This window comes from Chenopodium quinoa, unplaced genomic scaffold (assembly GCF_001683475.1).
Source record: "Chenopodium quinoa cultivar QQ74 unplaced genomic scaffold, ASM168347v1, whole genome shotgun sequence".
NCBI lineage: Eukaryota > Viridiplantae > Streptophyta > Magnoliopsida > Caryophyllales > Amaranthaceae > Chenopodium > Chenopodium quinoa.
The window spans coordinates 2,914,091-2,927,999 of record NW_018744239.1 but is presented as its reverse complement, the minus strand read 5'-3'; the positions used below and the strand labels follow the sequence as shown (position 1 = coordinate 2,927,999).

Below are 13,909 nucleotides of genomic sequence, written 5' to 3'. Positions count from 1 at the left end.
ATTCATGGGTAAGCAACCTTTGTAGTATATTCTAGACTTCATTTAATTTGCATAGATAAGACGTATGACCATTGTATGAGTTGGATTGATGATGAGATATGTCATGGTGGATGAGTTGAAAATCCTACATATATTAAATAAGAGACAAGACCAACACATGCTAATATTGTACTCAATCATTTGGTAATGAACATTATATTAGTTATATAAGATAAGCTTAACTTTCTATATATATCAAGTGAAGGCTCTAATTAGACTTACTAATTAATTAACAATATACATCTATCTATATTTATGGTTTAAAACATGTATTTAATTAGAGTTCTAACTAACTTACAATAAACAAACATCAAGTACGCCTTTAGTGATATAATTATGAACGAACATGCCTCGGGATCATATCACAAGTAACTCGATCATAAACCTACCTCTATTAATCTTCTTAAAATTGATAGAGTATAAAATATATCCCTAGGCCTCAACCATCAGGTTAAGCTTTTGGTTGAATTGGTTAGTAGCTTAGTAAAGATAAAAACAGCAGAATTGTAAATCAAAGTGAACATGCAACCACAAAATTCAAGCTAGGTTGTAGCTTAGTAAAGATAAAAACAGCGGAATTGTGTACACACATACATCTTACCAATGATCTCATTAACAAATTTTTATCTAATATAAGTTTGGATTTGCATGGTCATGAGAAAAAAATGTGGACCATAAAATGATAAAATAGAAATAGATTAAACCAATCTTTAGCGTGACATTCTAATCTACGGAAGTTAGCCATTAGAAGTGCAAGTTGCTTTTCCATTCGCTTTCCTTATCTTATTTCTCTACACGCCAACAAAAATATATATAATTGTCCATCTATTATATTTCTCCCACTTTTTTGGTGTCTTTCTTAAATTAAAGAGTGTTTGTCTCAACGAAATTTCATTTTGCTATTTTTCTTATATTGTCTACAATTATTTCTTCCTCACAAAAACATAAAACTTGTATTTAAGTAGGTTTTTGGCATTTGGAGTTGCCATCGTCTTTGCTACCTTGTATACAACTACACTTGCCTCTCTGAGCTCTCTCCCTTGGTAATTGGTAATCTCATTCCCCTTTCTTTCGTGCATGTTAATTAATTACTTTCTCTGTTTTACGTAGCTTATTTTTTTTCCTAACTCATACTTTATGTCACGTAACATATATATTAATAAACTTATTGTTATAGCCCGGCTCTAAATGATGAACAAGTGTCATTATGATTATGCCCTATTTCATGTCGGTTTGAAAATTGGTTATATTAGTTATAAATATTAATGTATTGTACGGAGTAATAAATTACACTTTTTTTTTGGGTGTATAAATAACGTAAATAAACACTTGGTCATGGAAGAACGAAGTAAATAATGGAAGATATTATCTTTTTTGGTGATTCATTGTGCTTATGTCCTATGTATATATATAACAGTTATAACTCTTTTAAGAACCACCATTCCACCAATAATACACAGTAAAAGGATGAAAACTATGATGTACAAAAAGCAACTTTGAAAATAACATAAAGTATTACACGTACATAATTTAAGTCTCTTAATAATAAAATAAATTCATTAATAAATACTTGTAGGTTATTAGTATGAGCAAATACATAGTATGTACTCGGTATTTGTTTTTAATTAATTGTACCGCTTTCATTTTCGAATAGAAGTCTCATTTTTCTTTTGCACATATATGTAAGAAAGCCAAAAAGGTGAACTGAAAAGGAAAAAAGGGGGGGGGATAGTGATATTTGGTTAAGTATAATTAAGACATAAAAATTAAGATAGAGATTAATTAAAAATAATAAATTTAAAAAAAAAATTTAAAAAAAGAAAAAAAAAAGTGAGATTTGACTGATTAAAAGTGAAATGGTAAAGACAAACATTTAAAAATAAGTTACCTTAAAATGATTAAAAGTTACCCTATAATGAATGAAAGTTAATAAAAGTTATTTAACCTTTATGAATAAATATTACCCTAAATTCAACTAAAGTAACCTCGATGTAAAGTAATTATACAAAAGTTTTTAAATGGTACTCCGTAAATTGAAACGCTCCTTTAAAGACAAGAGTTTTAGATGAAATTAAACTTATGGTCTGTATATGGAGACGAGGAGAGTACGCAATTGGTGGTAAATTGATTTACAGATTACAGATATGTGATATGTGGTGTTTTTAGTTCCTTGCTTCAGATGGATAACACAAAGGCCACAAATTGCTGATCGGTTAGTCTCAATCTCAACTAATTCCAACCCCTCAACGAACGGCATTTAGTAATTTTTGCTGGGCCTTGTTACTGAAAGCTGAATACATTTAAATCTAAGGGCCTACAATGACTTCTACCAGTCCATAAAAGGCCCATATTTTTTAAATGTCATGTACAATTTAGTGGTATTATTTGTAATATATAAAAGATTTCAAATTTGAACATAACATTTAACAGATGTAGTAAATAATAAGCTTTTACAGACTTACAAATTTCCTTCCCAGATGGTATTATGGTGTTGCATGTCATCATTTAAAACTAAAAGACTTGTTTTGAAACAAAGTTTTTTTTTTTTTGGCTCAAAAAACCATTTTTTATATATACCTTTCATTTAGTTTTATTCCAATTTTTTTATCCATTTTTTTTTTCAAATTCTAACCACTCTTACTTTATTCTTTCTATGGTAATATGTTATTTATTTTTTAATCCTCTATAACCCTGAATTATAAGACCCAATATTACATAGATCCCTGTTTGACTTGTCTTGAATTCCTTTTTAAGCCACTACAACTTATGGAGTACATAAGTACATTATAGTGTTGTGTATGCCACTATACTTGACATTGCCCCAACTTTTATGTTTTGTGCGTCAATGCTCTAAAGAGCCTAGGCCATAACATATCTCATTTCTTCCAAGTCAACCCCTTATCAGTTCTTGTAATAAGCGTTCAACTAGAAATTCAAATTTATCCTCAAAACTTTATGAATTAGTGGTCATTGATTGACACAAGAGTATTCCGATCCAAAATTGTCATCTTTCCTCTATCTACAATTAAATACTTTCATAAATAAATAAGATAAAATTGTTCTAAATAGAATTTATAGTCTATACAATAAACTCTACGTTCAATTAAACGACCAATAATTAAAGATTGAATTCTGACGTTACGCAATATAATATTGTAATATTTTTTTATTTTTGAATTCTATCATTTATGTGCGTTTTCGGTCAAATTTTCCTTGCGTAATGAGATACATGCTCCTGCTTTTAATTTATCCAATTCCATGCTACTTTAATTGATTTGCGGTGTGTGTCATGCTTAATCAACTATATATAGATGTGAATGCTTAGCAAATTTGTAGAGATTTTAGTGCCAGTAGTTTGTATGTGCATAAACTTTATAGATATATTGATTGATATATAATCTAATATGGCATTTTTAATATTTAATTTTGTCAGAAATTTATGAAGTAAGCTGGAGTACAATAGAGTGTAGATATCTCTATATTATGGCAGGAAGCTTTAAGAAATGCATGGTGCTATGTTGTGGAAAACCACTTCCGGTAATTCTTCTTTTATCTTACTATACGGATTGAATTGGATCATTGAATCATCAGATTAGTACTCTTAGAAAATACTTCCTCTTTTTATGTTTACTTACAACACACTTTTTTATAATAGAAATTTAGAAGATTCTCTCTTATTTTTTAAAAGCCAAAGATTCCAAACATGAAAATCACTGTGAAACGTAAGGAGTACTCCGTAATTAAACTACTCCAGTAAACTTAGGGTCTGTTCTGATACGATTATTTTCAGTTCAAATCAGTTTCTAATTTCCTTCTCTTATAAAATATTTAGGGTCTGTTCACATTTACTTAATTTCAGTTCAGTTCAGCTCCAATCAATTCAGTTCAGTTCAGCTTCTAATTTCTCTCTCTCATAAAATATTCATTTCAGCTCAATTCAATTCAGTTCAGCTCAGCTCAGTAAATGTGAACAGACCCTTAGTTCAGGTCAGCTCGGCTCAATTCAGTCAATGAAAACAGGCATTAGTGCATATTTCAATGAAGTCATAAATATTTAACGTGTATACTTTTAATGAAGGTATGAAATCACGGGAAATGATCATTTTACTAAGCTGAGTCACACTATAAACTATAAAGCAACTTAGAAAACAAGAATATCCTGTTAATGTTAAAAGTTGATTATCTGGGATCCCTATAATCTAACCAATGCACAACTGCTTCGTCCAATAATTAGTGATAGCCTTGTTGTATGCATCAGATCAGAATGGTGACAATTGTATATTTCTATTGTCCTTCGCTTCTAATCCCTTCGTTTTCTAATGACCTTTTCCTGACATATCTTTTAATTTCATACATTTAATTAATTAAAATTTATATATATATATATATATATATATATATATATAAAATGATAATACAGAGTATATATTTAATCAGAAGAATTTGATAAAATCTCACATACATACAAAGCAGTACATATGGGGCAAACATATATAAATACTTCTTATTGTTTTTTGAATTTTGTTTATTTTATAGGACAGAGATCTTCAAAATTGATTAATAGTCTCTAAAAGAGATAATAAAACAAATAAATAAAAACCGAGGGAATGTATTATACTCCATATATAAATGAGAATGCTACTCTGTATAATAATAGACCGGTTCCAATATTCCAAAAATACATGATTTGCCCGCTTAAACTTAGCATAACATAACCCTTCCTGGTAATAATTGGATGCATTTTGTCTAAACTTGTAATATTTTTGTCTCTGTCTCTTAAATAATTTGATTAGTAACGTAAAATTAAAGGGGGTTACGTAAATAGAAGGGGTCATAATACGAGTAGTCAACGTTGTCTCCTGGCCCCCACCGCAAGGCCTTTAACCATAGTTTAATTAGTCAATAATATTCCTTATTAGTACATTGTTGACTCTTCCTCACCGATAAAGCCACTATTTATTTTTATGTTATTTTTATTTTTTTTTAATTTTTTTTTAAATAAGCCACTATTTTTATTTTATAACAAAATAAAGCCACTATTAACTAACATCTCTTTCATACCATTTTCGTCTATAAAATAAAAATATAAGGACTAAATAAGTCAAAGACTAACTCAATTTAGCTTGGGTGATATACAATCCTAAATAATAGGAAAATTCATTATTTTCATTTAAAACATCAAATAATTCCTATATAACAGGAATTGCATAGATTACCTCTATGTTATTTAGATTTCCGCCTTTATCTTGGCATCTACCAAACATGTACTCGAATATTTTTGCAAGCGTCTATACAAATGAAGTACATAGTTTCTGTTATATATTTGTAAATTTGCTTAGCCTTGGGCTTCTCGATTCACTTTAACACTTTCAATTTATTAATTTACATCTATTTTTAATGCGGTGGGAAAAGTTCTTTTGGCTCATATATATAAGTGTAAATACAGTGTATAAAGGCACTTTTATTTTAAGACTTATATTTTTATTTGACGAGTAGTATACACTTATATGAAATTCTAAAATTTGAATTCAGAGAAATGAACTAATGATGTGCAACCTTTATAAGCACTAAAAATATCTAAATAGATTAGATATTTTAAAATGATACACCGTATGAGTATACAATTTGAAAATTAATTATACTTGAATAAAAACACACCTAAATTAGTGTAATAAAAACACACCTAAGTTCAGTTCAGCTTAAATCAGTTCAGTTTAGTAAACGTGAATAGATCCTTATTTTTTTTTAATTTATATGCGTAACCTTTGTTCCAATATTCACCATTTTTGCTTGAATTTATAACAAGAGTGATGTGTATGTACTATCCTCTCTTAAATCCAGTCCTCGAGGAACGATAGAATTTGCGGTTTCTAAAAGAAAAGGAAATTGGTGTATAAAAATACTCGTATAAGAACAATTTTCTTTTAAAAAAAAAAAAAAAAAACCAAAATAAAATGAATAAAAAGTTGGTGGTCCTTGTCGAATTGCGTAACTTTCCACAATAGAAAACCACAAAACACATGGCACCTCATCAATTGTTAACACCCCAAAAAATATTTCACCAATATTTATTTCTTTTGACAAATCAAAGGAAGATTCATCATTTCACATCAATTTTATGTAAAATAAAAAAATACTCGGTATAATTAAGTTCCCTAATCCACATAGTTTGCAACCCCTTTTGGGATCATTAAACTTAATTACCCTTTAACCATAGTTAGTAGATACCCTTTTCAATTCTTATCATAAATTTCTCCTTATCATAAGTTTCTCCCTATATATAGAATATAGATATCCACACTTTCTTACCAAAAAGTGTGGCCACCCCATTTTCTAACATACATCACCTTCATTTCATTTTTCTCTCTCCTTTACAAAAAACCTCTTTCGTTCTTATTTATCATCTTCTTCTCTCATCAATTTCACAATCAAATAAAAGGTATTTTCTCTCTTTTTTTTCAAAATTTTTTCTTGGACTTTATTGTTTGTATTTATCAAAAATAGAAATAATTTACAGATAAATTCAATAATTGACTTTTTTATTATTTTCTTTTTTTTTTAAAAGAAAGAGAAAATGGGAAGCAAATACGAGGAAGCCATTGCAGGACTCACGAAGCTTTTAAGGTAAAAAATTGCTAAATTTGACTCATTTTGATCGCAGTAATTTTATTTTAACCGTATACTATAAGAGGAGGACATTGGTCAAGTTATGAAATCGGGGCCCACATGACAGCCGTATTGCCCGTATTAGCCGTTCGTTTCGTTACCACCTAACCCACTCACCGTCTCTTAATTCCTTTTTACGTTGATTCACGATTATTTAATGAATAACTTAATTAAATCAAATATTATGATGATAAAATTAGGAGATTTTTTTTGTTAATTTTTCTATTTTTTTAGGTTAGAAATTGAAGGTGAGTTTGATCAAGTTATGCCATGAAATTTGTGTATAATAAATAATAATATTCCTTTTTGTGAAAGACTCATATATCCGTGAAAAAGGGAAAAAAAACACTATTTGAGCCTTTGACCTAAAGTCTTTTGGATATATAATCTATATATAATATGATCAAATTTCTAATTTGGGATTCATTTTGTAAAAAATAAGATGGTACAACTGTACAAGTACTAATTTTTTAGAACAGATGATTATATTAATTATCGATCCGATTAAGTATTTTAAATTGTAAATTAAAGGTAATAGGTTCATTTAAAAAAATTTCAAAAAAAAAGTCAAATAAGTCAATAGAGGAAATTATTTTCTTCAAAAGAAAAATAATAAAAAAAAGTAGAGGAAATTATGATTATTTACAATAGCTGTATATATTTATATATAATCATTTGTTTGAAATTATTCATGAACCTTATATTTTTGGATAAAAAAAACACACGCACTTGATGGATATTTAACAAAAATCATATGGAGTTTGTTTGTCTCATTGGTAGACTTTACCCTTACACTACTTAGTATTTTCAATTTTTTTTTTTTTTTTAATGAGATCGAATCGATTTCAAAATATCTTGAAATTGGAAGGGAAGCTCTAATATTGCTCACTCTCATTTTCAAAGTTATGATGTGGTTGAGTTAGATTTGTTGGATATAAATGAATAGATCAATTACCCTATTTTCCCTCTCTCAAAATAATAAAGTCAGCCTAACTCTTAAAAATGGAGTTTGTAGTACTTTCTCTGTTCTAAATAAGTAAATTATCTCAATAGATAAAGTATTATTATTTTTTATTTTATACTTGAGAAAGTTATTGTATTTTCTTACAATAAAATATCACCAAGTAATCTTGTTAGATTTAGATTGATTATATTTATAATCTATCAAATCATAAATGACGTTAAAATTATTAATGGACCGAACGTGTACTTAATATAATACTTGTAAACATAAGTGATAAGATGTTTTTTTTTTTTGGTTGGTTGGTAAAGAGAAGGGCCCTACGGATCGAAACCTTTTACAGGTTTTTCCGACTCGGTTAGCAAGCTAGGTATCTTGGTAGTAAGGGGGAAAGGGTAAGGAAATTTGTACCCCTAAGTGGCTCTAATGGAATTTGATCCATAACCTTACGATTATGAGATGTAAACTTTACCATTAGACCATACTATACTATGGATAAGGTGATTGTATTTTTTAAGAAAGGAAGTTAGTTAGTCTATAATAAATATTGGGTACAAATAACGAGATATCTGTTACATTGGAAACAGTGAGAAAGCAGGATTGGATGACGTAGCAGCCGCAAAAATAAAGCAGCTAACAGCCGAGTTGCAGAGCCAGAAGGCCGAAAATGGCGTAGCCAAGTCTGATTCTACGGAAGTTTTTGATCCGGTTGAGCGTCTTAAGACCGGTTTCCGCCACTTCAAAACCGAGAAATACGAGTACGTTGCTTTTTTTTTTTTTGGGACCCTTTTTTTGTTACTCCTTCAGTTTCACTTTGTTATTCCCATATAGAATCAATCACAAAAAAAAAAGAGAATGAATAATATTTGGAATCTTACATTTTAATACAAAACTCGCTTAATTAGTTCTATCTTATTAAATGTTGTGATTTTTTTTTATTTGGAAAGCATCAATTACAATGCTTGTTTAATGGGATTGATGACTAATCAGAATATTTAATTACTGCCATGTCATCAATCCACTAATGGGATTAGAAATTATAAGACCAAATTAGGAAAATAAAATAAAATAAAAAGGAATAGATTCAATATGGGTAGATCATTTTGAAACGCCCAAAATAGTATATGCGACTAACAACGGAGGGAGTATTATTTTTCAGCTACTCCATTTTTTTATGATGATAATACGTAGTTATTACTCTCTCAAATTGGAAATGAATTTATAGGTTATTTAGTTACTCCGCTTTAAATTGACTTTTAAAAGCACTATACATGTTAATGTTATCATACATTAAAATTGAATTCGCTGTTATCTAAATACAAAGTATTTTGTACCTTATTTTTTTTAGTACCGTGAACAAATGAGACAATCATACGGTGTTATGTAATACAGTACGTAGTACCCTACAATTCATAAAATATATAAATATGCACATATCAATTGTAACGTAATTTCCTTAAAATGTCAGGTTATTTATAATTTTGATGGTAGGTTTTACGGTTTGTGATTCAGAATTATGATTAAGCGATAATATTTGTATGGAGTATAATAAAGCTAAATCATTTTTTAAAAAAATGGAATAGTTTGTAGAATGTGAATTGATAAGAATTAATGGCTCACAAAATTTGGTAAGAATATGCTTTAGCATAATCGGACATTAATGATGAGAATACAGCAATTAGTACCCTTTTCATGTTGCAAGAATTTCTTACTTTTGAGCCCGTACTCTATGACCTTACAAGGAGTAGATGAATGTACTTTAACCAGAGAATCAAGAATCTGGCACATTTGCAGCTCCCTAAAATAGGGCGTCATGAATTAATGTCATCTTGTATTTTTCTCATTTTTATTTAATGTCCAATGATCATTGGCACGGCTTGGTTAATTTGGATTAATTTAATTAATTAAAATACAAGTAGATCTTAATTTGTACTTCTATTTGTTATTTTAGTTAGTACATAATGTGAAGATTAAGTAGTAGTCCGTAATTAATTTAGCTAAACTTACTTTTTTGTTGTTTTCTTATTTCCTTCTTACCAGGAAGAATCCTGATAGGTACCGTGAACTTGCCAATGGTCAAAGTCCTAAGGTGAGATTTTTAATTAACAACAACAAAGCCTTGTTTATAATGTTTTATTGTGCATTGCTTTAGCAAATTCGAGGTACTAACGGTATGATACACTAATCTATTTATTACGTATTAATTTATGTGTTCGAAATAGCTATGCCAGTCTATGAGAAAATTTAAAGCTTAGTTCTATGAATATGTATACTTCGTATATTTGAAGACACATTAAACAAGATTTAAGATTTAGATTGATTGTGTTTTCTCAAATATGCAAAGTAGTAGTTTTTTCAAACTTTGTTTTTTACAAAAATAAATTGATGCAACAATAACATTTAATTAAAGTATGTGGTTTATATTAGATGGTTTTTCTAAAACTTTAGATGGGAAACTTATCTTTTAATAAAGCCGGTATGACTCAAATTACTATAAAATCGACATGATAGTTAGGATTGACTAATAAAGATGTGTGCGATAGGTTACTAAGTTAAAATAATCAATCCTCATTTAATTTACCTGGAAATTCTTATGTACTCTACATACGGTGCATGTATAATCCAATAACCCATAATTGAAGCACTTGTTAAATATATAATGAAAATACTCCCAATAAATGGGAAATAAATGAGTAATAGCCCCTAAATCTATGATGCCTTTTGCTGTCACAAGGATATGATACCACCCATAATTGCTTACCATGTGCTTCCACACTGTAAAGAGGCATCATGCCCTTATTAAAGTCAATGAGGTGAAGAAGTTACGCGTTATCCTTTCAATATTCTATTTGTGGGGAAATAAAATGTGATGTTTAATTTTATGTACACAAGTCTTAACATTATTGGTTATATAGTTTGCGAATGGTGGGATGATGATAAATCGATGGTTACTGGTCTATGGTACGATTTGGTATATATAACGAGTTTATACCATGGTATAAAATGTCATGGAGGTTAGTGTTCAAAATTTAATATCAAATCCCGTCAACATTACTGTCTTTTATAATCTCTGTGTGGAGAGATGTGTTAATTAGGTATCATAAAAAGGGATTTTTATAATCAAGAGTTGGTTGAAAATCTTAACCTTTAAGCAATATGGTTTAAATAAATCAACAGAGATGCTTCATATTTATCAGACTTTTCAGTCAAATAAAAATGCGTTGGATCTTCTGCCATTTTTTCTGTCAAAAAGAGCTACCTAATTAATTTTTTTTACTATATAATCATGCACAACTGTAGTTAAAATAGAAGTTTCAGATTCTTAATTCCAAAAAGATTGCATAATTAAATAAAGTAATTAATGAAATTTTTTTGTTGCACATGCAGTATTTGGTGTTTGCCTGCTCAGATTCTCGAGTTTGCCCCTCCCATATCTTTAATTTTCAGCCTGGGGAGGCCTTTTCTGTCAGAAATATTGCCAACATGGTCCCACCTTATGATAAGGTTATTTTTGTTACTTATGTACAAATATTAATATGGTCCAAAAATTATGGAGTATTATTTCTTATTATTTGTAACTTAGGATAATCCTGGTTAGTTATTATTGGTAAAGATCATATTTAACTTTGGATTTCATTGGTTATTCATATTGCAGGAAAAATTTCCTGGCTCTGGAGCAGCTATTGAATATGCTGTTTTGCATCTCAAGGTAAAATTCTCCTAGTGGAAGACCATAGTTGGTCAGAAGAAAATCTTATTTTATACGAAGTATATGATAACTCATTTTCTTTTATTTGGTTTGTTAAGACGGAAGTTGTGAGAATTAATTTTATAAATAAATCGAAATTTTTAAGTTATAGTTGATTTCCGTTAAGCATATACTCTTTATAAAAAGTACATATATACTTCATAAGCAATAGTCGGCATTTGAAGAGAGTTAAAGAATAAAGCTATTTCTTTTTTCACAATATTCTCTAGTAAGGAGAAATTCAGTCAAAAAGAAATTACAAAAAAAGAATGTTAAAAAGTAAAAGGACTGTTCCTGATCAACAAAGATTTTGGCCAAAAAAGTAAAGGGAAAAAAGAAGTTTGATCTGGATTATTTACATCAGGTTATGTCCAATTCCAAAGAAGTTATGGGGTTAAAATTAAAAAGGGCTTAAAAATGTTTTTATTTTATAGGTAGAGAATATTGTGGTTGTTGGACACAGCTGCTGTGGAGGAATAAAGGGCCTCATGTCCATCCCTGATGATGGCAAAACTTCTTCGTAAGTACATATACTCACTCCGTTTCATTTTATATGACCCATTTATTACCTTTTTTTTGAAAGTTTTTCATATACGGAGTAATATAATACTTCGTATCTTTTAAAAATAGGGGTGGTCTCATATTCGCTTATTTTTTAAATCTCTGTACTTTTCACTTGCATAAAATCCTATGCATAAAGCAAGTAAATTGGGAATGAGGGTATAATTATAATAATCTATAATTTACACATCATCTAAAATCATGTTTTTGTTAATTCTTCCATGTTATATGAGAACTATGATTAATTGATTATCTATTATTAAAGTTTCATTAGTAAAGTACAAGTTATTCTTCTCTTGGAATATGTATGTTCCTGATGATATGAATGTAATTGAAACGAGCATCTTATTTACTGTATCAAACTTGATAACTACTGTATGAAAACCTCTTCTGAATTTTAATATACCTTTTTCAGATACTAGTATTTTGAAAAGTTATTCTAAGAACTATCTTAGTTTTTAACTAAATTTCTTTGCTTCCTTTTAATTTAATCTTTTGGTAATATTATTGGCTTTCTTGAGAACTATGTTGTACAACTTTACATGTATCAATCAAGATATAGAGTTACTACGTAAATTTATTTATTATTATTATTATTATTTTTTTTTTTTTTTTTTTGTAAATCTAGATGTGATCAAAGAACAAGCCAGGTCGTAGACTCGAGAATAGCCAAAATTAAACCTGTTATGTCCAAACCCGTTAAAATTAAGTTAGTCCGAAAAAAGTAACTCGAGTTCTCTAGGACTTGGTTAATTAATGAATGGGTAAACAAAGTTAAGAATGAACTAACATTGTTGTTTGGCTGTCTATTTTGGTATGCCAGTGATTTCATTGAAAATTGGGTCCAGCTCGGCAATCTTGCTAAGTCCAAGGTGAAATCAGAACTCAGCAGTGCAGAGTTTATTGAACAATGCAAACACTGTGAGAAGGTGAGTTTCCTTCCAATCGAACATCATCTTATCATTATTAGTCCTGAAATTAGCAAATTATGCACAGCTCTATAGACAATGCTCCTGTATGTATGATCCCAAGTGAATGTACATTAAATTTAGTCCTGAAATTAAGCACCATACGACTTTTAAAGTAATTTTTAACGATCCAAAATGAACATGATTGTCACTTATAAGGGGTTGAAACAATGTGACAACTGATTCTTGATACGTATATGAAGTGTGTAATTGTGGCATACCAATTAATGACAATCACTTATACTACGTATGATTCTTAAAATAAGCGTCACGTAACTTATTATATCAAGATGTTGTAAACACCATATTAATGACAATAGCTAATTGTAATTGCAGGAAGCTGTGAATGTCTCACTTGGGAACCTGTTGACATACCCATTTGTGAGGGAAGCAGTGGTGAAGAAAACTCTAGCTCTGAAGGGTGCACACTATGATTTTGTCAACGGTCGTTTTGAAATTTGGAACCTTGACTTTTCTCTTTCACCTTCTACCATAGTATAAAAAAAATTAAACGTACCAAATCAAAATGTTACCACTATTTACTTTTCTTCCTGTTTTTTCAAGGTGTTCCTTGTTATGTATTATGTGTATTGTGTAATTTATGCAAATATGCATACAAATGCAGCAATAATAAACATATTCTATCCTCACTTTTTTTTCCCCATCTAAAATTCTTCTTGTATCTTTGTATTCTCAAATTAGTATGAAATACATATCTTTATTTCTATCTATTACGGAGTACCACTTTATAGGTGATATTGTATTATATTATAGTGTCGTGATGATTCATAAAAGGATATTAAGTGTTTAAAAATGAACAACCATTGTCATGGTAATGACCATAGAATATCCTCACAATCACATACAAGTTTATTACTAAACCCATGATTTATGATCGCTTACACGGTTATGGAAAATTTGTACAAACTTCAGATTTGGTTGGTAGGCTGAATATGCAGCCCATTA

At 29.3% G+C, this 13,909-nt stretch overlaps 1 protein-coding gene across 3 annotated transcripts; it reads left to right on the top strand.

Moving 5' to 3' along the window:
* Positions 1–879: 879 nt before the first annotated feature.
* Positions 880–13,607, top strand: LOC110694162 (carbonic anhydrase 2-like). 3 transcript variants are annotated; one of them, XM_021871336.1, is made up of 10 exons: positions 880–1,089; positions 3,473–3,576; positions 6,605–6,663; positions 8,254–8,424; positions 9,707–9,755; positions 11,054–11,170; positions 11,322–11,375; positions 11,849–11,934; positions 12,799–12,904; positions 13,280–13,607. In XM_021871336.1, exons 2-10 carry the CDS (start codon positions 3,523–3,525, stop codon positions 13,442–13,444), a joined length of 861 nt encoding a protein of 286 aa, XP_021727028.1. In that variant the 5' UTR covers positions 880–1,089; positions 3,473–3,522; the 3' UTR covers positions 13,445–13,607. The 3 variants fall into 3 exon arrangements, with proteins under 3 accessions (XP_021727028.1, XP_021727029.1, XP_021727030.1); XM_021871337.1 differs by having other exon boundaries at positions 889–1,082; XM_021871338.1 differs by lacking the exons at positions 880–1,089; positions 3,473–3,576 and adding an exon at positions 6,327–6,478.
* The last annotated feature ends 302 nt before the right edge of the window (positions 13,608–13,909 follow it).

Coding starts and splice junctions, on each gene's coding strand:
- LOC110694162 (XM_021871336.1), top strand. CDS start 3,523: ATGGCAGGAAGCTTTAAGAAATGCATGGTGCTATGTTGTGGAAAACCA. Junction 6,664..8,253: donor GGACTCACGAAGCTTTTAAG/GTAAAAAATTGC, acceptor CATTGGAAACAG/TGAGAAAGCAGGATTGGATG. Junction 12,905..13,279: donor AATGCAAACACTGTGAGAAG/GTGAGTTTCCTT, acceptor TTGTAATTGCAG/GAAGCTGTGAATGTCTCACT.